The sequence below is a fragment of the Melanotaenia boesemani genome, chromosome 2 (assembly GCF_017639745.1).
Source record: "Melanotaenia boesemani isolate fMelBoe1 chromosome 2, fMelBoe1.pri, whole genome shotgun sequence".
In the NCBI taxonomy this organism is placed as follows: domain Eukaryota; kingdom Metazoa; phylum Chordata; class Actinopteri; order Atheriniformes; family Melanotaeniidae; genus Melanotaenia; species Melanotaenia boesemani.
This window is the reverse complement of record NC_055683.1, coordinates 35,128,216-35,149,461: the sequence shown is the minus strand read 5'-3', so window position 1 is coordinate 35,149,461 and position 21,246 is coordinate 35,128,216. Positions and strand designations below refer to the sequence as shown.

The 21,246-nt window shown below is 38.6% G+C and overlaps 1 protein-coding gene and 1 long non-coding RNA gene across 2 annotated transcripts in view; one reads left to right on the top strand and one right to left on the bottom strand.

Moving 5' to 3' along the window:
• The window catches only part of gas7a (growth arrest-specific 7a), a 53,786-nt gene extending 34,015 nt beyond the window's left edge, over window positions 1–19,771 (top strand). The window contains exons 8-14 of the mRNA XM_041998434.1: window positions 1,977–2,051; window positions 4,125–4,203; window positions 6,328–6,459; window positions 10,206–10,329; window positions 13,742–13,821; window positions 14,187–14,285; window positions 17,998–19,771. Of these exons, the coding sequence (XP_041854368.1) occupies window positions 1,977–2,051; window positions 4,125–4,203; window positions 6,328–6,459; window positions 10,206–10,329; window positions 13,742–13,821; window positions 14,187–14,285; window positions 17,998–18,111 (703 nt within the window). The 3' untranslated portion in view covers window positions 18,112–19,771. The remainder of the gene's footprint in view (window positions 1–1,976; window positions 2,052–4,124; window positions 4,204–6,327; window positions 6,460–10,205; window positions 10,330–13,741; window positions 13,822–14,186; window positions 14,286–17,997) is intronic.
• Window positions 13,035–17,295, bottom strand: LOC121648399. The gene is made up of 3 exons (XR_006011968.1): window positions 17,125–17,295; window positions 16,610–16,611; window positions 13,035–13,046 (listed from the first exon to the last, which is right to left on the bottom strand). It is a non-coding gene; the product is annotated as an uncharacterized LOC121648399 (long non-coding RNA).
• Window positions 19,772–21,246: the final 1,475 nt, after the last annotated feature.

Here is a 21,246-nt window from a genome sequence, read left to right as displayed (position 1 = left end):
GGAATATTTCTGCTGTACTGCTGGAACAGCAATTAAACTGAAGCAAATAAGTAGTTTTGACTATTAAACCTTATTTGTACAAAATTTTAGATTTCTTTTAAGTTCAACCTGCCACTGAAGCAGCGTTCTGATAACACAAAGGTTACTTTGAGCCAACTCATCAGGGACATGTTCAGCTACATCATCCTGCTGTACATGGTATCAAGTTACCAGCACAACATTCCTGACCAAGTTGCATCATGATGGTGGGGAAACATAAGGGCACAGTGAAGGTGATTGTTATTCTCAGCAGGTTTCTAGTTGGGCTGTGCAGTGAGCTATAAAACCCTTTGTAGAGACAGATCAGCTAAAGCAGGATCAAGCGGAACAAACCTGGGCACATCATTATAGGAGAAATAAAGACCCAGACTCAATTCTGCATCTCCAAAGATGCAGAATATAATTAAAAAAGGCAAGGAGGCTCAAAGCATTAAAAGTCCTGTTCTAACCAGGGAGTCATCTGGCTAAGCCCACTCCCAGGTGATTTGAGCAGGAGAGGAAGTCCACCATTTGCACCCCTGGGCTGTGGACCACGCTGAATAAAAAAGGCTGCAAAGCCAGATACTTCGTGTTATCTGGGCATTGGCATCCTTCATGCAGTGTAACCACTGCAGGGGGGCGTGGTCTGAACGGAGGTTAAATGGGCCCACCAGCAGGTAATAACGGAGGGCATCGACCGACCACCGGATCACCAGGCACTCCTTTTTCACCATACTGTACCTGGTCTCCTGTTCCAACAGTATTCGACTCAGGAACAGTACAGGGCGGTCATCCCCCGCACCTGCTGAGACAGAACAGCCCCCAACTCTCTGCTCAACATGTTAGCCTGCAGAGTAAAAGGAAAAGAAAAGTCTGGTGTGTGTAACAGCAGTTTCCCACAGACAACCTGTTTAACCTGACCTGCCAATCATCTGAGGTGGCACCTGTTGTGTCCAAACAGACTTCAGACATGGCCACCTCCTTAGCACCACCCCTATTTTGACCTCACTGCATGAAAAGTAATAGCTTTGGAACATTAATAGCACAACTCATAATCTGGATACATTTTGTTTAACTTGCTCCTTATAGCGAAACTAGCAGACCTTAAGAAGATAGTTGGAAATTTTAGTAAATACAACTTGTAGACCCTCCCCATCCCTCTCTGCTGTGCGTCAGCTCTACCTCTGAAGCTTTGCCACATTCCTAGCTTCCTGAAGAAGAGACATGACATGCACACATGCAATAAACTACAGCAACTAGACAGTGTAAAATGACACTTTTTGTTTAAAGGATCCCATTCTTTGCTTTCTATCCCTGCACCCTGCATTTAAAGAGCTATATACCTCAAAAATCCCAACTTAATCCACACTAGAACTTCAAGAGCACCGCTAATTAACTTTTACATTCAATCGCATGTCTCATATGAGCTAATTGGCTCCAAAGTAGAAAAGAAAAAAGGAAAGTTCTATTCATGTCCTCACTTGAGTCGTGGGAAGTAGGTGAAGAACATCCTCTGAATATACTTGGAAGTTCTGCAAATCTTTAAAGCAGATTTTTTATTCAGTGCTGACCTTTTCTGCTGTGTTTCATCAAGCTGCTTAATGCCAGTGAGAATCTAAGCATTAAGTCAAAGAATGGGCCTTGTGACCTACTTTAGGTGACAGATTTACTCAGGTGTGGATGGTAAATGTGCAGCTGGTGGAGAGAGTGAACTTCACAAAGGGCACAAACATGGCAACCCTAGCTGAATGTCCCTCAGGGTAAATGTGAGCACATATCTCATTTCTGTCTCCAAAATGGAGATGGAGGCAAGGGTTGTCTAAAACTTAGCTAAAATACAATAGCATTGCTTACTGCTAAAGGGGGGTAAAAGTCACTATAGTGACAGCATTTTTTTTTTATTTCACTATCCTTCCTTTGAATAAGACAGCTGACTGCTTCACATATCTGTGTTTCAGGATAAAGATCGAAGAGGAATATGCCAAGAACCTCTCCAAGTTGTCTCTGAGCCCTCTGGCAGCACAGGAGGAAGGGTGAGTACTGTAAACAGAAGCTGAGAGATGAATCAGCGAGCACAGCTCAAAAGCTCCCTCTGCAAAACAGTAGACAGTGTCAGTAATTACCAGAGCTCCTTCTAAAAATAGGTCTTTCTAAAATAAATTTATACCCAGACTTCTTTTCCTGTGTTATGCTCCTTTCAAACAGCATCCCAGTCATGTTATCCTGCCATAAACATAGCACAGATATGTTTCCACAGGCCTCAGTGTTGGAAGATAGAAAAGTAAATACCTAGGAAGAGGAATGATGTGTTTGCTCTAGAATTGAAATATTGTTTTCAGAGCATTTCTGATGATTTAAATGATAAAATTAAATCAGCACAAACTAAAAACCACATTTCCATTAATTCACTGAAACATACTGTGTAGTGTTAAACCATCTGAAGAGCAGTCTGAGTGATCACACGTCTGCTGAGATGAAAGCCTGAGAGATTTTGCTTTTTAACATGTGGTTTGAAAATTCATTGAAAACCTTTGAAAGGACTGAGAAATGTTGCCCTGAATTGTGAAGGTTAGGCACTGAATTATTTCTCTCTTTTCTGTTTTTTAAGCATCTAGTTTGCTGTTAGCTACTTGGATGGCTATTTATTCTTAACATAATTAAGTAAGTAGTTAGATGCTAAAAATTAGATGCTTTTTTTCTATCTTAATGTATTAATTGTTGATATATTTAATGTGTTAAATTCTCTAAAATTATTTAATTACTTCACTGATTAATTTATAATTATGTTATATGTTAATCGGATTTTAAAAATGCAAAAATCTGTTTTGATGGTGTTGTTGAATTAGCGTGCCATTTAGCTAGCTAAGTGGTCAGATGCTAAAAGTTCCTCTGTAAGCATTTTTATTGTATTTATTGTTGATAATACATGTTTAATGTGTTAAATGCTTTTTCTAAAACAGTTTAAATCACCTTGTTTCATAGTGCTTATCATTGCTTAACTAACTTGCCATCTAGTGCATCTCATTTTTAGCTAGTCAGCTAGTTTTTAGCTACTTCAACTGTTTGCTGCCTTTGTCTTGTAAATTGTTCTTCACCTTTTCATCTGTGTTCTGTTTCTTCTGCCTTTTCCAAGCATTCATCTGTTAAGGTTGTCTTTCTGAGTGATTTCCTGGTTTTGATCCCTGTTTTATTTAATAAACCTCACCAATATTTTTCATGGCCAATCTTCAGTGTTTGGTCATCAATCATGTGAACCCATTACCATGTGGGAGGTTTAACCTTCAGCTTCTGTTGTAAATAAATGTTTTTCTTTCTGCTTCTAATCTTTCTATTTATATAACCATTGTTTATGTATCATAAAAATTTTGTAGTGGTTATTTTGCTGCAGAATTTAAAAGGTTTTAAAAGATGCATTTGTTGCATCATGCCTGAATGAACTAATGTTAAAACTGGTTCAGAAAACTGGTGTTTACTGTAGTAGTAAAATGTACATTTTTTGTTAGACAGACTGTCCAGATCTTGGAAGTTAGGTGGATTATTGGACAAAACAATCCAGTGCTCAAGTTATCCATACAATGTGAATACATTAAGTAAAAAGTAAAAATAAAATAGAAATTTGTGTACTGAAAACCTCTTTGAGGACCTGCTTGATGCAGTCAACTAAAAGTTGATCAGAAGGAGTGAACCTGGCAAATTACATAATATTTTTTTGTGAGAAATTATTTTTGTAATTACATGAGAAATGTTTTGCACTTGGCATTGTGTTGGAGCCAGAGATGATTTATACCCAGATTCTTGATAAAAACCCATGATAAAAAGCTGTAATTTGTAAAGTTATTTTAATATCTAAACTTTCCATTTCTGTGCCAACATTTGTTACATGCTGGATTCTCTTAATCTTTTCTCACCTTGAATTACTTTAGTGCTGACTCATTTTTTAGTGATAAGTTTGGTTTACTTTTTGCTTCATGGGGGAAAAACCCACAACAAAATAGATCTACATTTCTAAAGTTGCACCCAACCTGCTACAGTGCATTTGCTGAGTTTGCAGTGCTCTTGCAATATGAGTGCAAGAGTTCATTTATTTCATGCCGATGTCTTCTCAGGACTCTTGGAGAGGCTTGGACTCAGCTGAAGAAGAGTCTCCACGATGAAGCTGAAGTCCACCTCAAGTTCTCCAACAAAGTAACTTTTTTCTGTTTTTCTTTTTGTGGAATCCTACACCGATAGAAAATTTATTTATTTCTAAGCATTTTCTTAAAGACTGAACGAAATATCAGAATAAGTTCTCAATACTCTAAGCCAGCTGGAGTAACAGATAGTCCATCTTTCCACATCCTAAGGTGGTGGTCCTTGTTTACCTTTGCCTTCTCTATGCTGACCCTCCCCTAGTCTGATTACCAGCGATGCAGAAAGCACACACTAACTTCAAAAGCAGAAGTAGCCTCAGAGCTTTTCATAGCCCTCTGTTGTCTAATTAATTAGCTCCATGTTCTGACAAGCCCCCACCCAGGGCAATACAGGCTTGCTCCACAAGGGCTGTGTGCCACATTATCATAGGTGGAGGTAATCCACGGTCATGCAGGGCAAGTCTTATCTAGCCTGCAGATGCTTGTGCTCCTTTTGCTCTGAGTGCTCAATACGCTACATTTCAGCTTTGGCATCAACACATAATAAGTTTCTACATGGAGAAACAACACTGCTGACTGCCATTGTGCATTTATTGACCAAAGGAAAAAAAAACAAAACACTTTTTCACTGTAATGCATGAAGAGGAAAAGAGCAGCAGTGACTAACAGTGTAATTTATGATGATGCATTTGTCTTTGCACAACAGGAAAAAGGCTGTTAGTCATTGTAAAAAAAAAACAATTTAGATCCAGATGTATAAATTTTAGAAGTGGCAACAACTGAAAATAAATCATGATAATAAAACAGAAGTAAAAAGTAAATTGAGAAGCTGTGTTCATAAACAGTACCAGAAGATGGTGATGTCAGTCTTTGGAATTTTAACCATTTTTCAGATAACTTCAGATAAAACATACTGAGAAAGAAAGCTACGCAACCAGGTTTGCCATTTCTGCTCTGCAGCTTTTAGTTATCATCTACAGACTGACACAGATCAATCTGCAAAAAGGGTGCTGGCTCCCATGTTGGAAATCTTGATGGAGATGAAAGAATAATCAGTTTAAACCAAATTTGTTTAAATTTATGCACAACTCTCATAAGGTCCCACCATGGCATTTTAATGAGGTTGCGGTCCGGACTTGGATTGGACTATGGGATCATTGTCCTGTTGCTCAAATTGCAGCTTAACGTTGGCTGTCAGACAGATCAAATCAAATTTATTTGTATAGAACATTTAAAAAAGCAGCCTAAGTTAAACAAACTGCTGAACAATTTCCAGAAACAAAGGTAATGACAGAGTAAAATACTTACAAACAACTGATACAGTACATCTTTATGAAGATTAAGAACACCATTACCTTTATTTTGTATTACACACTTTATACTTATGTTGTGTGCGGACCTTTTCCATAGACGTGTAACTTTCTATACTTTTATACTGATGTAATGCCTTGTAAATACGGTGTGTGTTGAGTGTGTGTGTGTGTGTGTGTGTGTGTGTGTGTGTGTGTGTGTGTGTGTGTGTGTGTGTGTGTGTGTGTGTGTGTGTGTGTGTGTGTGTGTGTTCTTTTGTTTATGTTTTAGCATCTCCACCCAAGACAGATCTGTTGTATGTGCAAACTTACATAGCATTAAAGTCACATTCTGAGCTGGGTGCCACTTACCCTTTTAATTATAATGGATGCACTTGTGAGGATGGACTTATTTTTAGTTTACAGCTGTTACACTTAAACATTCAGCAGTTTTTCCTACAACATGCTTAGTAAATACATACACTATACTCTCTATTCATACCACAAAATAAGGCAGACTAAATAAAGTTTGTTATCTGAGACATATGTCCAAATGTTTGCATATTTAAATCAATATGTAGAAATATGGTACTCAAACAGTACAGAAAAACAGAAGAACACTATTACTACTCATAACACATATTAATATATACACTAAATATTATTATTAATATTATTTTTATTGAATCTGTTGTTATTGGTTCTACTACTGCTTTACAGCCCTATTATAGCATCATGTGTTGTTTAGGATGAAATTAAGTGGTATTATATAGACCAAGGGGGGGGGGGGGGGTTCCTTTTTAATTTTTATGTTTTGTCGTTATGATCAAATAAACTTTATCAATCAACCAATCAAACATAATTAATAGCTGGATGTTTTGTTTCCATAGCTACATACAGAGGTAGAGAAACCCTTGCTGACATTCAGAGGCGACAACTTCAAGAAAGACCTGAAGAAGTACGACCACCACATCGCCGACCTCAGGAAGCAGCTGGCAAGCCGGTTCGCCAGCGTGGAGAAGGTACTGCACTCATGAGGCTGCTCAGATGTGTACAAATGTCCAAAGCTGAATCCAGCAAAACACAAACACACACACACACATACATGAGTACTTGCTTGCATCAGAGAGATGACATAATGATAACTGCTCCAGGAACTCCTCCGCTCGGTCCATCATGGCCAGTGTTCTGTTGCTGCCTCCCACCCGCTGAATCAGTTCATGAATGGATGCCGCCTCTGTCCTCTCATGATGGTTTTGTTTTTCACTTTTATTTGAGTAACATGTTGTGGTGGGCGGCAGCAATATGTGAATGTTGTATTTTCACCAACAGAAGGAGGGAAAGTAGATGTAGAAACATGCTGGCTTCTTCTGCACTAATGTTAGAAACTGATGATTTTACTTGGGAACATAATGAGAATTAACAAAACATTAATTTGTTTTTTTTTCCTGTTTAACATGGCACATTAGGCTTGCAAAGAAAAAAATGGCACAGTTCCATCAAATCACCAGTTTATTCAAATATCCAAAGGAAAATTATATTAAATAAGTCTAATTCTATTCTGTTCTATCAGATGTGTCTAATCTAATGACAACAGGTCTTCCTTAAAGTCATTGTTGCGCCTTGAACAGTGTGAAAAAAAATCTGCTGCAGTGCACATGCTCACTTATGCACTGCATCCCTCAAATTTGAACTTTACCTTTTAGACAATAAAACTACTTTTTCTATTAACTTTTTATCAACATATGAAACACAACTGAATCAAGTGAAAAGCATTAATTTGTCAGCAGCTGTAACCGAAGTAGGGATGATTGTAGAACTGCTCAGACCTGGTGTTAACATCTGTCCGGGGTGATCCTTTCTAAACTGGCAGCACTGAAGACAGGCGTGAATGCACTGTGGACAGATTGTCCAGTGACAGGATCTGACCTTTCAGAGGTAGTCCAAGACACATTTCCCCATTAATTAGCATTCTGAAAAGAAATGTGTCCTGAGCCTCATTTAGGACCTGATTTAAAGTAACTCCTCTCACATAAAGTTTGTTGACTCACTTCTTCTGTTAAAAGCAACATTAAAAATCAAAGATTATGTTATATAAGGCCTCCTGGTAACACTGACCCATATTTACCTGACAAAATTGCTATTTATTTATTTATTCATTTATTTGCATTGACAAATGATAGTCAAATATAATTGCTTTAATTTATTCCTGCAGACTGATGTGTTGAACTTCTTGCACTGAGCTGAAGTGAAATTAGAGCTGACAGATAAGCCACTTGACAGCATTAACACCAAACACTAAATACATGAGACAAGTTAGCTCCACCCTGAAGGTTAATGCTATCAGGGTAAAACCAAAGTCAGATTAGAATTATAATTCATTTCCATATTATTACATACATCTTAAATTTATTTATTGCATAGGGAGCACTGTCACAATATTTTTTACCATGTTAGTTCACATCCTGGTAAAATCGATCATCTTTGTTTGATTTCGATGAGCTAGCTGGCTAGCATGGGCATCTCTATTATTTAGTGTAAGTCCTGCTGCTAGCCTAGCTAACCTAGCTAAATCAAACAAAAACATCAAGATGACAAGTTTCCCAATTTGTTAGTTAACAAGTTAAAAAATAACTTGAGAGAGGTTCCAATGTAGAAAATAGATTTACTTTAAATAAATGTAAATAGGGCCCTGCAATGGACTGGTGATTTGTCCAGGGTGTTCCCTGCCGCTCACCTGCTCAAATGCTGGGTTAGGCTCCAGCTTTCCCAATCCTTATTGGACAAAGTGGTATGAATGAATGAATGAATGAATGAATGAATGAATGAATGAATGAATGAATGAATGAAAATATCATTTTAACCAATAAAGTAATGAAGTTTGAAACAAACAATTCCTCTTGACTCAGAAACCATCTTTTCCAGCCAAGCGAGGCATGTGATTGGTTGGAATTGGGGCACATTTCTCTTGCTGCTGCAAGTTGAGTGAGTGTGTTAACAGAATTTATCAGATGGTCCAATAAGAATCATGACGCATCGTCATGTGTTGCATTGTTGCACATTGCTACTTTTTTTTAAAATCAAAGAATACAAGCAGTCAGATAATTATGAACTCCTTTTTTATTTAGAATTATTTTAGACATCGATCTGAATGTCCTCAATATGACAAGTTATTTGCACAATTATAAAAATGTTCAAAAATCATTTGTATGCACTCAGAATGTCCCTCTGCTGCTCAGGAATGATATTACACTGTAGTAACATCATGCACACGTGGACAAAATTGTTGGTACTCTTCGGTTGATGACAGAAAAACTCACAATGGTGACAGAAATAACTTGAATCTGACAAAAGTAATAATAAATAAAAATTCTATGAAATTTAACCAATGAAAGTCAGACATTGCTTTTCAACCATGCTTCAACAGAATTATTTAAATTAATTTAATATTTTGTTGTACAACCTTTTGAGACCAATCACTGCAATCAAACGATTCCTGTAACTGTAAATGAGACTTCTGCACCTCTCAACAGGTATTTTGGCCCACTCCTCATAAGCAAACTGCTCCAGTTGTCTCAGGTTTGAAGGAAGCCTTTTCCAGACAACATGTTTCAGCTCCTTCCAAAGATGCTCAATAGGATTTAGGTCAGGGCTCATAGAAGCCACTTTAGAATAGTCCAATGTTTTCCTCTTAGTCATTCTTGGGTGTTTTTAGCTGTGTTTTGGGTCATTGTCCTGTTGCAAGACCCATGATCTGCAACTGAGACCAAGCTTTCTGACACTGGCCAGCACATTTCTCTCTAGAATCCCTTGATAGTCTTGAGATTTCATTGTACCTGCACAGATTCAAGACACCCTGTACCAGATGCAGCAAAGCAGCCCCAGAACATAACAGAGCCTCCTCCATGTTCCACAGTAGGGACGGTGTTCTTTTCTTCATATGCTTCATTTTTCCATCTGTAAACATAGAGCTGATGTGACTTGGCAAAAACTTCCATTTTTGTCTCATCTGTCCATAGGACATTCTCCCAGAAGCTTTGTTGCTTGTCAACATGTAGTTTGGCAAATTCCAATCTGGCTTTTTATGATTTGTTTTCAACAATGGTGTCCTGCTTGGTCGTCTCCCATTAGGTCCACTTTGTTCCTTGACCTTGAAGTTCACCTTTAATCTCTTTAGAAGTTTTTCTGGGCTCTTTTGTTACCATTCGTATTATCCGTCTCTTTGATTTGTCATCAATTTTCCTCCTGCGGCCACATCCAGGGAGGTTGGCTACAGTCCCATGGATCTTACATTTCTGAATAATATGTGCAACTGTAATCACAGGAACATCAAGCTGCTTGGAGATGGTCTTATAGCCTTTACCTTTAACATGCTTGTCTGTAATTTTCTTTCTAATCTCCTGAGATGCTTTCCTTTGCTTCCTCTGGTCCATGTTGAGTGTGGTACACAACATGTCACACAGATGTTAATTAGTGGACACACCTTGGTTTAATATGTCCCTTTGGTCACATTATTTTCAGTCCACGTCTGTATGTATACCTTTAAACACTATTACAACATGACCTTGGAGAGGCACTTCTGCACAAAACAAGAGGAAAGACTCAATGAAATGGATTTAAAAAAGATTAGAGGATGAAACTGGCATCACGGCACAGATGCCATTAGCCAATATGAAAAGGCTGTAATGACTTGTAATAGACAAAGGTGCAGTAAATCTGAAGATTACGATGAGTGACTCATTGTTTTGTGGGTGTGTTTTTGTCGCAGGCCCGTAAAGCTCTGGCAGACCGGCAGAAGGATCTGGAGGTGAAGACTCAGCAGCTGGAGATCAAACTCAGCAACAAGACGGAGGAGGACATAAAGAAAGCCCGACGGAAATCCACCCAAGCAGGTCAGAGGTCAAAGAGGGCAGTCAGGGAGGAATGAAAGTTAGTTAGGACAGAAAAAGCTAAAGATTTAAGTTATCGGATGAATTGTTTGACATTATACTGAATAAGCCTGTGAATTAGTTAATTATTAAAGGACGACAAACATTTGTGTGCAGACTGAAGGTGACAGTTTATATTTAATGTAATACCCTGCTGACTGTGTTGATGCATGTTTACAACTAGATTTTGAAGGTTTTACAACATTAATGAAAGTTGGAAAAACAAAACAAAAGAGAAGCTCATTAAAAAAGAAGAAAAAAATAGATTCTGCCTGATCCTGGTTGTGTTTGACATTTTAATCAGAAAGGTCTCGGTCTAATCGTTCTCACTTACAGTTTCAGGACGAGCTCAGCAGGAACTAATCTTTCTCTGTTGCTCTCAGTAGATTAGTCACAGTTCACGGAGCTAATCAATAGCGCTCATAAGGCAGTTAGATGATGTCAGCCTCGCGCCGTTACCGCCTCCAGGTTGGGCGAGGTGTCAGAACGGCTTGCTGGCAAAAACGAGTGTGTTTCATCTGCTCTGAATGAAATTCAAAAAGCCACAGGGTCTGTGTTGGTGAATAGACGGCTGCAGTCGCAGTAAAAACCTGGAAGAAGACATCACAGCTCATCTGGATTTTAGATGAGATTGTACGTGTAAAACCTTCTGGAAATGCAAAAAGTAAACATACCACCATTGGGAGAATTCTGTTACATGAAGAAGCCTGTTGAGGAAAAATATAATAAAATTTAACCCTTATAACACTTGTTCTCCAGCCCCAAGCGATATCACTTCGTTCATCATCAGTGTCTCAGGAACAGTGGTATATAACTCTGTGGGGTTAATTGGGGTGGATAGCTTATGCTTTAGGTGATCCATGGAAGTTTTCCGGACATTTATATCCCATTCAGGAGGTTTAGAATCCAGCCACAAAATGTAGTGTTCATTCAGAGACTCCATATGGTAAATCCACAATGATCCAAAACACCATTATTTATCACATTTTCACAATATAAACAATATCAAAATCACTAGTAAGTTGCTGAAAAACCTCTGTTCTGACTCAGAAATCATGATGAATGCCTCTTCTCTCTTTCCACCAATCAGAGAGCTTAAATTGATGTTTAATGGTCAGGGGAGGCACTCATGATAAAGAAAAAAACATACAATAAATCCACTGATCTGTGTTAAAAATGCATTTTCAGTATGACTCTAACACGTTTTTGACAGTTTGTTAAGTAAAAATGGCCAAATTTGAGTATTTCCCGATCAAATCCAGTGCAGAAACCCCGGTGGAGGAACGGGCGAGCTGTGCCTCAGCTCTGACTGTGCCATCCAATACAAACTGGGTTGCATGACACGTGCCGTTTTCTGTTCCTCAGCATATCGCCAATATCAACTTTACAGAAATAGTTGTTGTTATATATATATATATATCTTTTATATTTATAATGGTACATATTTTTTGCTTTTCTTAGACTTTTTCTTGTAAATAATTTATATTGCACCTTCTTTCTGTGATGCATGTTCACCTTATTCTGTCTTTCTGCACTTTATTCTATAACCAAAGCTGCTGTAACAAGTGAATTTCTCCACTGTGAGATAATAAAGTCTAATCTAATCTAATCTAATCTAATCTAATCTAATCTCTATACACCATGACTCTCTACAGTCTGTGTAATGTATTTAATGTATTTGTGAGAGAAATATCCCCGTTTATCGTACAATAAAGTGCAGAGAAAAGTCAGCAGCTGAGGCAAACAGTACTCTGCCTCACCTCAAGGGGGAGCACTCACACACCAACACAGTGTGTGTGTGTTGCCAACTTAGCAACCTTTTTTTTTTGTTTGTTCGTTTTTTTGTTTTTTTTTAAGCGACTACTGACAAATCTAGTGACCTTTCAGTATTGGAGACTTTTGTAGACTGACATATATGAAAGTAGTTTATTCTTCTCAGTGAGGAGTGGACAGGCTCCTCTCCTGTCCAAAAGCAATCAGAAGAGGCTTCTGGCAGCAGCAGTAGCTGCATTCAGAGCAGGAGATGATCACCTGTTACATGACCAGGCTAAGAATGAAACGTTCAAAGCTGGTGCAGGATGATCGGATGATCTCACGCTGGCTTACCGTCAGACATTAATGTCTATTAATGAAGAGTGTGGAGAAAAACAAGTGTTGTGAAATGTTGCAGCCTCCCAATTAGAAAACAACCTACACTTAATAAAATTAAACTAGAACAAAAGAAAATATTAACCAAAGAATTTGTTTTATTTTTATTAGTTTTGGTCTTTTCAGTACTTACAATTGTAAATCAGTGCCTCACCAACTATAAAGTTCACCGCCCGTCACTGAATCAGGAGCAGCCAAAGATCAACAAGTAAGCGGAAAGTTCTTTGTGTCTGAAAAGAAGAAAAATAATGCTCCTCTATGGCTGGAATAAAGCCGAGAAGATGTTTCTGATGCACAGTGGCACCACAAAGCAGCTGAGCTAGAGTTGGTTTAGTGAGGATAGCAGGTAAATAGTAGCAGAAATGGTTGGAAATGTGGAAAACGTGTAAATTTGTAAATAGTTTCTGTTGTGCATTTGTTTTAATGCCAATGTGCAGATGAGAAAAGGCTTGGTCACTGGGGATGTGTGTCATCTCTACAAAGTTCTGTTAATAATAAATTCTGTTTTCTTCTTCTGGTCGGCCTTTATGCTGCTATATCTATTAATATATTCATTTTACATCATTTTAGCCTCATAATCTGACATCTGTGGCTGTCCTGAGAACATAATGTTTGGATGTTCACTGGGAATAAAAGGCTGAGCTTGTACATGCAGTTTTCCATAAAAAAATTACCAGGCAGCCCAAAAATGGCTTGAATTTAAAGGGTTAATATGCTTTTTCATCTTCATTATAATGTCCTAAGAATCTTTATACATTCTCTGTTTAGTAAAAACACATAATGATGATTTAAAAAGAGACATACAAACATGATACATGCACTAAAATCAAATATAGTCCCATTTAAATTCTAAAATTAGTGCCATTTTTTGGCAATGATGACATGCAAGCGATAAAGAAGCTAAACTCTTCACAGCCCAGACCTAAAAATGTCAAACACAAGAGAAAATGAAAGCAAGAAAGCAAAGATAATATAATATAACCTTATAGTCTAATAAAGGCTGAATAGGTGGACTTCACTGCATGATGAAACCCAGATTCATGTCCTGCAGCAGACTCGCTGAGTGGTGGTTTGTGAGCGCCCTCTGCTGGTTAGTTTGGGTGCTGCAGCAGAGAGCTGCATGCACAGCTGAAAAAGATGAGCATTTGAAAATTGTGTTGCATAGCATGAACTCACTTGTGGTAAATGCTGATCTTTGTTGAACTGTGTTTCTGTGTGTCTTCTCCAGGTGATGACCTGATGCGATGTGTGGATCTCTACAACCAAACCCAGTCCAAGTGGTTTGAGGAAATGGTCACCACCAGCATGGTAAATCTTCTCTTACACTGCTGTTTGTGCTTGTGAAAAAGATCTTAGAAAAATGACTATTTAGTGGCATGTGTCCACAAAGTCTGCAAAAGGTTATGATATTTTACATCTGCTTTAAATCTGAGCTACAAAACTTGATTAAGGTTGATATTTTTAATTCTCTAAATCTGTGAATGGTGCAATAAGGACTCCGTTTTCTCACTAAGTCTGAAGTCATTCTTGCAAATGTAAAAGCTGAGTTTGTGTTACTAGAAAACTTTTATAATAACAAAGTGATTTTTGCTTTGGTTAAACACAGAGTAATAAGTGACATTTTAGGGGTATTTTTGTGACATTTTAAGACGGGTGTGTCGGTTGCTCTGCAGGAGCTGGAGAAGCTGGAGGTGGAGCGGATCGAGTGGATTCAGCAGCATCTACGTCAGTACACAACTCTGCGGCATGAAACTGACATGTTCAACCAGAGTGTGAGTTTGTTTCCTTTTTTTCTTTTAAACTTGCCCTGTACAGCATCATAGCAAGCAGAATGAGAGTCTGGTTGCTGCGTTTTGCCGAACAAAATTCCCCTCCAAGGGGACGCTCATGGGTATGAGGCTTCTCTTGATACTCTGATTCATTTATTTACTTTGAATCATGGCATCTATGTAATCTTGCTGGACCTGACAGAAACAGAAAGAAACAGCAAGAAGGAGCAAAAGGGAAAGCAGTAAGAAGAAAGAGGAGACAAAAACACCACAGACAGAAGCAACAACCCTTCATTTGAAACTATCAACTTTATTCACCTCCTTCCTGTGTTTCACCACACTAAACCTGTTGTTTGACATGCAAAGCTAAAAGTAAAAGTCAGTCCATGTTGTTTGTTTGTTTTTTTTGTTTGTTTGTTTGTTTGTTTGTTTGTTTTTGTTGTTTTTTTGTTGTCACTGTTTTTAAAAGGAAAAAACAGGATTTGTTTGGAAAAAGCAGCAAAGTCCTGAAAAATTTAAATGTGAACTTTGACATCAACTTAAAGTCAAATTTTTAATTATTAAGCTTTACAGACAATCTTTGTATGAATTAGTGCTGAGTGTTTTAAAGGTCCCATATTATGCAAAATTCACTTTTTAATGGTTTTGGAACAGTCATACTGGTCCCCCCGCATGTGTAGGAGACCCGTAAGTGTGAAACTCTTTCAGGCGCTCTCTCTCCCCCCTGCTCCACCTCTAGGGAAGTAAGCGCTGAAATGAGCTTGTTTGAAAGCGTGTACGTTATGACGTCATAAGGGACAATAACCACTCCCCACAGAGCGATGGACCCTCCTCAGATATCTCTCCTTCTGGGTCCGACTCTGGCTCAAACTGGTAAGGGAGAACGACAGCGTCTCTACCAGTTGCCATAACGCTGCTGTTCACGAGAGCGGCATGAACGGGCATCATCCATGAACATAGTTACAAAAGAGGGGGAAAAAATTCAAGACAGGGACTAATGGAATGGCTGAAATTTTACTGGCTGGACGAGTAAAAGTCACACTAACCTTTCACTAACGTCCTGTTAGTCTTCTTGCTCGAACTTCTTCAGGAATGGGTTCCGGTGTTCCGGCGTTTGTTTATCCTTCACTACGCTGTAATCAGCGTCTAGTAACCGCTAAGGCCTAACCTGTCAATCACCTCATGACGGGCGATGCGATGGGCGGAGCCAACAGCTGAGCTGCTCCACCAGGGTTCCGCCCACCATAAACGGCACATTTCTGAAGCTGCTAAAAAGAGGGAGGTGAAGAGAAGCCGCTGCACTCAAACTGAGGGTCGATTTGTCCATACCATGGCGGAAATATTTCATTTAGATATTAATGAATGGTCTCAGATTGGGAATAAAGTGTATAATATGGGACCTTTAAGTTTTCATCAATCATCAGATTTAACAGAGTTTTGCTGCTTTTACTTGCACACAACCTACGCTGCATCCTGAGGCGAGTAGCAGACTGAACCCCCAGCGAGACGCCATCGCTTCTATCCGCCGCCCTGTGATCACCCCACGCCTCGGAGAACGCCGCGCTGGGGCTCGGAGGTGCTGAGTAAACGCCACAAATCTGATGAGACGTTTTCTGTCAGCTTTGTGGGAAAGTAGCATAACGCTGCTTCTCTGTGCTGTCAGGACAGATTCCACTCAGATGAACCAACAAAATGCATGTAGAGCCATTTAAAACATTTAATGCCTATTTTACGCATTTTTATCTAAAGTCATTCAAGGCTAAGAAAAAAAAATCCTAAATTGTTTTATTCATTACATTTTAACTTATTTGAGCTACAAAATGACTAAAGGAACGCAGTTCATGCATTAAATATTAGATATTTTTTGCATTTTCAAACCAGTGTGTTGAAAATGTGTTTATGTGTGAAAATGTGTGTTTAGAACATTATTCTAGATTTGAATTAAAATGTTTTCTTCATGTAGAAGAGGAGGGTGAGGTGGTATTTAAGTGGTTGCGAAAGAAAAAGCTAAAACATTGTTGTTAGCCGAATATAATCATAGTATAAAATGTTATTTTCAAGCCCTGTAACATTACCAAACCCTGTGGCCTCACGTTTTTGTCATTGTCTCTTCACCTTGTCTAAAAAGGATAAATGGAGTGAATATCTGTCTGGCGGATTCTTTGAATTCATTTTTACCTGGTTTGAAAGGACTGACTTTTTAACCATTCTTTACGAGTCTCTCACCTTAAATTGAGCATAATCTTTTGACAGCTCAGGACAGAGTCACGGACCTCTTTATACTTGTAAAGGTGCAGGTACTGATGCAATCTGTGGACACACCTTACGTCTCTGTGTAGTCCACTCGGTGAAGTGTTGTCCCCACCTGCTTGTCTTGCACAGCTGCCTATTCTGTGGACCAGTTCCTAAAGCTGGTAAACCAAGAGAATTGAAAGAATTCAGACCTGTCGTTTTAACATCTCTGTAATGAAACCGTTTACATCAGCATGGTCTGCATGCACAGACGACCTGCAGAGGTGCCTGGTGATATGGTCGGGTACCCTTGCAGGGTGTCTATGCATGTAAATTACTCTGATGTAAACAGTTTCGAAAGGTCTGATGTGACACCTGGGCACCTCGCCTCCCTTAAATGTGCTTGGAGATGAGTGGCATTCATTATCCAGATCTGCAGGGCACTGTTCACAATGAAGCAGTCATCAGTGCGTCCAATGTTCACTTCTATACCTTTCTGTGACTCTTTAAGTCTCTGTACTTCTGTTGCAACCTGTTGATGACACTGCAACTTTCTAAGCTCAATGCCCACTAAGGCACCATTGTTTTTCATGGGCCAGTAAGCATTTACTGAGGGACCACTGGGCTTCAGTGTTGTTCTCTGATGAAAGTAAATTCAAGCTGAGCAGAAATTATGGCTGTCAACAATGTTGGAGACATCAAGGAGAGCGCTATGTATCAGCCACTGGTGTTGGTGGGAAGTGTGGGAAGGTCTGTCTGGTCAATGTAGAACTGAACTACACTTGGTAAAGTGACAAGCCAATACTATCCGAATAACGAAATTAAGCCAATCATTGTGCCCCTGCATTAACAGCACAGGCCTAATTTCAGGTACATGGACGACGAGGCTCCAGCTCATCAAGGTTGCATCATTATGGAACGGCTGCTTTAGACTAGGGTACCTCAAATGGAGTGGCTCACATTTTCTCCAGACCTGAATCCCACAGAAAATCTATGGGATCAGCTGAGTTGCCATATAGAGGCTCGTAACTCTGTACCCCAGAACCTTAATAACCTGAGGGCTGCCTTCAAGAAGGGTGGGATGTCATGCCTCAGTAGGCAATAAGTCAACTTGTAAACAGCATGAGACGTCGTCAAGCTGAATTTTTTTTTTGTTGTTGTTGTGGTAAAGCACTGGTTTTGGCTTTTGGATCAATAAATTGTTTGAGATGAGGAAATTACCATTGCATGCTTTAACTTTAATGCCCGACTTTCATTATATAATATCACTGTAGCGTGAACTTTTTACAATTTACATGAATTTAATCCGAAAGCCAAATATCCATAACTTTTTGTAAGAAGCGTAAAATGATAAATGACGTTTGATGACATCTTGTGGATAACAGATGTAATCTGATGTCTTTCTCTGTGTTCCACAACAGACCTGAATATCCCTTGATTGTTGAAACTTAATGAGGTTTTATTATTGTTGATGTATTTCCAGACGGTGGAGCCGGTGGACCAGCTGCTGCAGAACGTGGATCCAGCCAAAGACAGAGAGCTGTGGGTGAAAGAGAACAAAACCAGCGAGGTTCGGCCTGTGGACATGGACATATAAACCGTCCAGACCCGGGATCGGCCGTCCTGTTTTTAGTATTATGGCACGTCCATAGAGTCCCAGAACATTTCTGATTCCACTGATCCACGGACGGTGCATGTTCAGACTCGTGAGGTCTGCTCATCCTCTCTGACTGGAATCATAAAGAGGAAAAAGGTTTAAACATAGTCTTGAATCCAGGAAACAGAAATGGATCAAAGTACCAGCATGCTCCTTCGAAATTTTAACCCTATCATAATCAACATTAGCTTATTGAATGCCATTAACGTACTATGCTGTTTACCTGTTGAAGTTGTAGAAAAAACAAACCTCTGTATTTTGATCTCTTCAGTTTTGCTTCAAACAAACATTCTTCCAGTTTGAGTAAACCAAACGGAGAAAAATGAAGTCTGATTATTGATATTATCTTTATTTTAGATACAGATACTGAAGCATACTGAGATCTCAGAGTGAATATGATATATTTTCATATTTTGCTGGCTCTTTTTGGTGGACCTGCATGTTTTGAATATCTTGCTTTTACCATAGACTGAGAGCTGCACAGTTTGTGGAACCATGATGGTTGTTTTACTGTAGTTTATTGAAATTGCACAAGGTCATCTGTATCTTGTTAATTTACGAACTTTGTCACAGGAAAAAGAAAACAAATAGTTGTACAGCATTATTATCCAGTAACCTCAATTGTTAAAAACAGTGTTTTGGAAGGCCACGAGTAACAACAAGTGGTCCATCAGATTTAGGCCAGGGTCTGTTCTGGATCAGTCTGGAAGTAAAAAGGTGGTCCAAGTTACACTGAAACACCTTTTAGTGCCTAACGGTTATATACCTGGAATGTCCTTGATATACTCTACTCTGCATTAGTGTACATTTTGTACATACCGGCTAGATGTATTTTGTTGTCAAGATGTTTTAACAGGCCGCAGATGTTTGGGCCGACGAGGTGTTTGCACTGTACATTGTTGTTTATGTTTGTTTTTTGGTAAATGTGCAGGAAATATCTTTACAGTGGTGTTTGGTAAAAGAGTCGACATGCAGCTAAATTCACCAAGATTTGGTTTATCCAGCTAAAACTTGGATAAAACCAGTTTGATCAGAGGCTGCATGTACAGTCCGTGTCTGTGTTTACACGTGGTCCGTCTGTCGTCTTTTTACATTAACTTGTGGTCTGTTTTTGTCCTGGGTTGATTTTGGATTGTTATTTTTTGCCTCCTGGTATGTTTAGATTTCCAAAACTAGGATTAAATAACAAATCCAGCTGCAAAGCACAAAAAATTATGTCACAAAAAAAGACAAATGTTTACCAGCTTCATCAAAAGCACACTAATTTGTTTTATGCTAAATCTATATTGGAACAAAAATTTCTGTTTTTTTCTTTAAGCCCAAACTTGCTTCATGCACAGGTATTAAATAGCGTATCTGTTGTAGAGGTTTTATCGGTGTGTGTCAATGTTGTGCATTAAGTGTAATTTTGTTCCAGCTAAATGTTCTTGGTAAGACTTCACGATGGCGTAACTGTTGAGTTAAAGCCCCTCACCCTCTGTGTGGTGAACATTTCCATTGAAGCCAATGTTTTAAGAATGTTTGATTATACGTGACCTCTATCCAGACCGTGTACTGAAGAATGCGGCATCCAAAATAAATCTCCTCTTTGAAAATGAAATGTCACAGTGTGTCATTATGTAACTGTACTGGGAAGATGGGATTTTGGTTACATCTAAATGGATGTTCAGTTTAAGTAATGAAATGCAAGACTTCATATTACAATAAAAAAAATTTAATCTGTATGTCATCCCCCAATCCAATGATTGTAGCTGGAATAGGATCTGCCCCCCCGCAACCCTCAATAAGATTAAGCCGATATGGTTTATTCCCTTAAAATGAAGCCTTTTGAACATCTGAACATAAACCTGCAAATTATTCAAGAATACTCAAATCAGGAGAAGCAGTGTAGTTTAATAACCAATCATACAAAAAAAACTTTATTAATACACTCACCAGCCACTTTATCAGCCCCACCTGTTCAACTGCTTGCAACGAAAATATCTAATCGGCCAATCACATGGCAGCAACTTGCTGACGTTCAGTCTGAGCATCGGAATGAGGAAGAAAGTGACCTTGAACTGCTGATCTACTAGGATTTTAACTCACAACCATCTCTAGGGTTTAGAGGATGGTCTAAAATAGATCAAATCTCCAGTTTGTTATTGTGGAAGAGCACCATACGTAGTTTTAGACTATATCATTGTAGACGTCTTTATGTTGCCGTATTGATGATTTTGGTGACTTCAAGTTGACAAAATAATTTAACTGTCTGGCAAAAGAAAGATTAAAATGTATTAATGAAAGCAGCTTAATTGGTAATTTGTCTTTATTAATATACAGTTGTGTGTTTTTTAATTATTTAAATATATATATATATATATACAGTACACACACACACTTTAGATCAGAGCATGTAGGCTTTTTGAGTTGTGTGTGTCTATATGCAGGGTTTGTTTTTATATGGGTGTGTTAGTCTGACTTTTAAAGTTTTAGTTTCATACCAACATGTTTACATGCATTTTAACTTGTGGTTTCAGTGTTATTTACTGTCATGTAAAGGTGCTGACGGAATACGTCTACAGTATGGGTCGTCCAGGTCATCCCCCCACTGTGAGACGTTTACCTGCCTGACATGTTTCAGACCAAATTCAATGTGCGAATGGTTGCACAACCACCTAGTAAGGGATAATTAAGGGTGAATTGTACAGTAAGTGTTTGGTAAGTGACACCTACTTCAACCTCCACTGTTTTTTAAACTGTTAAGTTCGAAGCAGAGTGGTATGCTGTGTTTAGAGAAGCTCCCTCTCAATTTCTCAAATAAACCTGCTACATTTTGCTAGGAGATCATATGGGAACCATTTTCCAAGCACGTGACAACACTCATGCTATGTTGGTGAAAAGACAGTTTGATTAACTTTATGTAGATTTATTCCACGAATCAAGGTAAGACAAACTTAAAGGTTTCCTGTTGATGTTTAAACTATTCCACAGATTGACAGTAGGTGGCAGCATTGTGCCATTAGAAATGAGCAACATTTATTTTAAAGACAAGAAAGAAGAACAGTATCCTCCATTCTACAGGATGAGTATGAA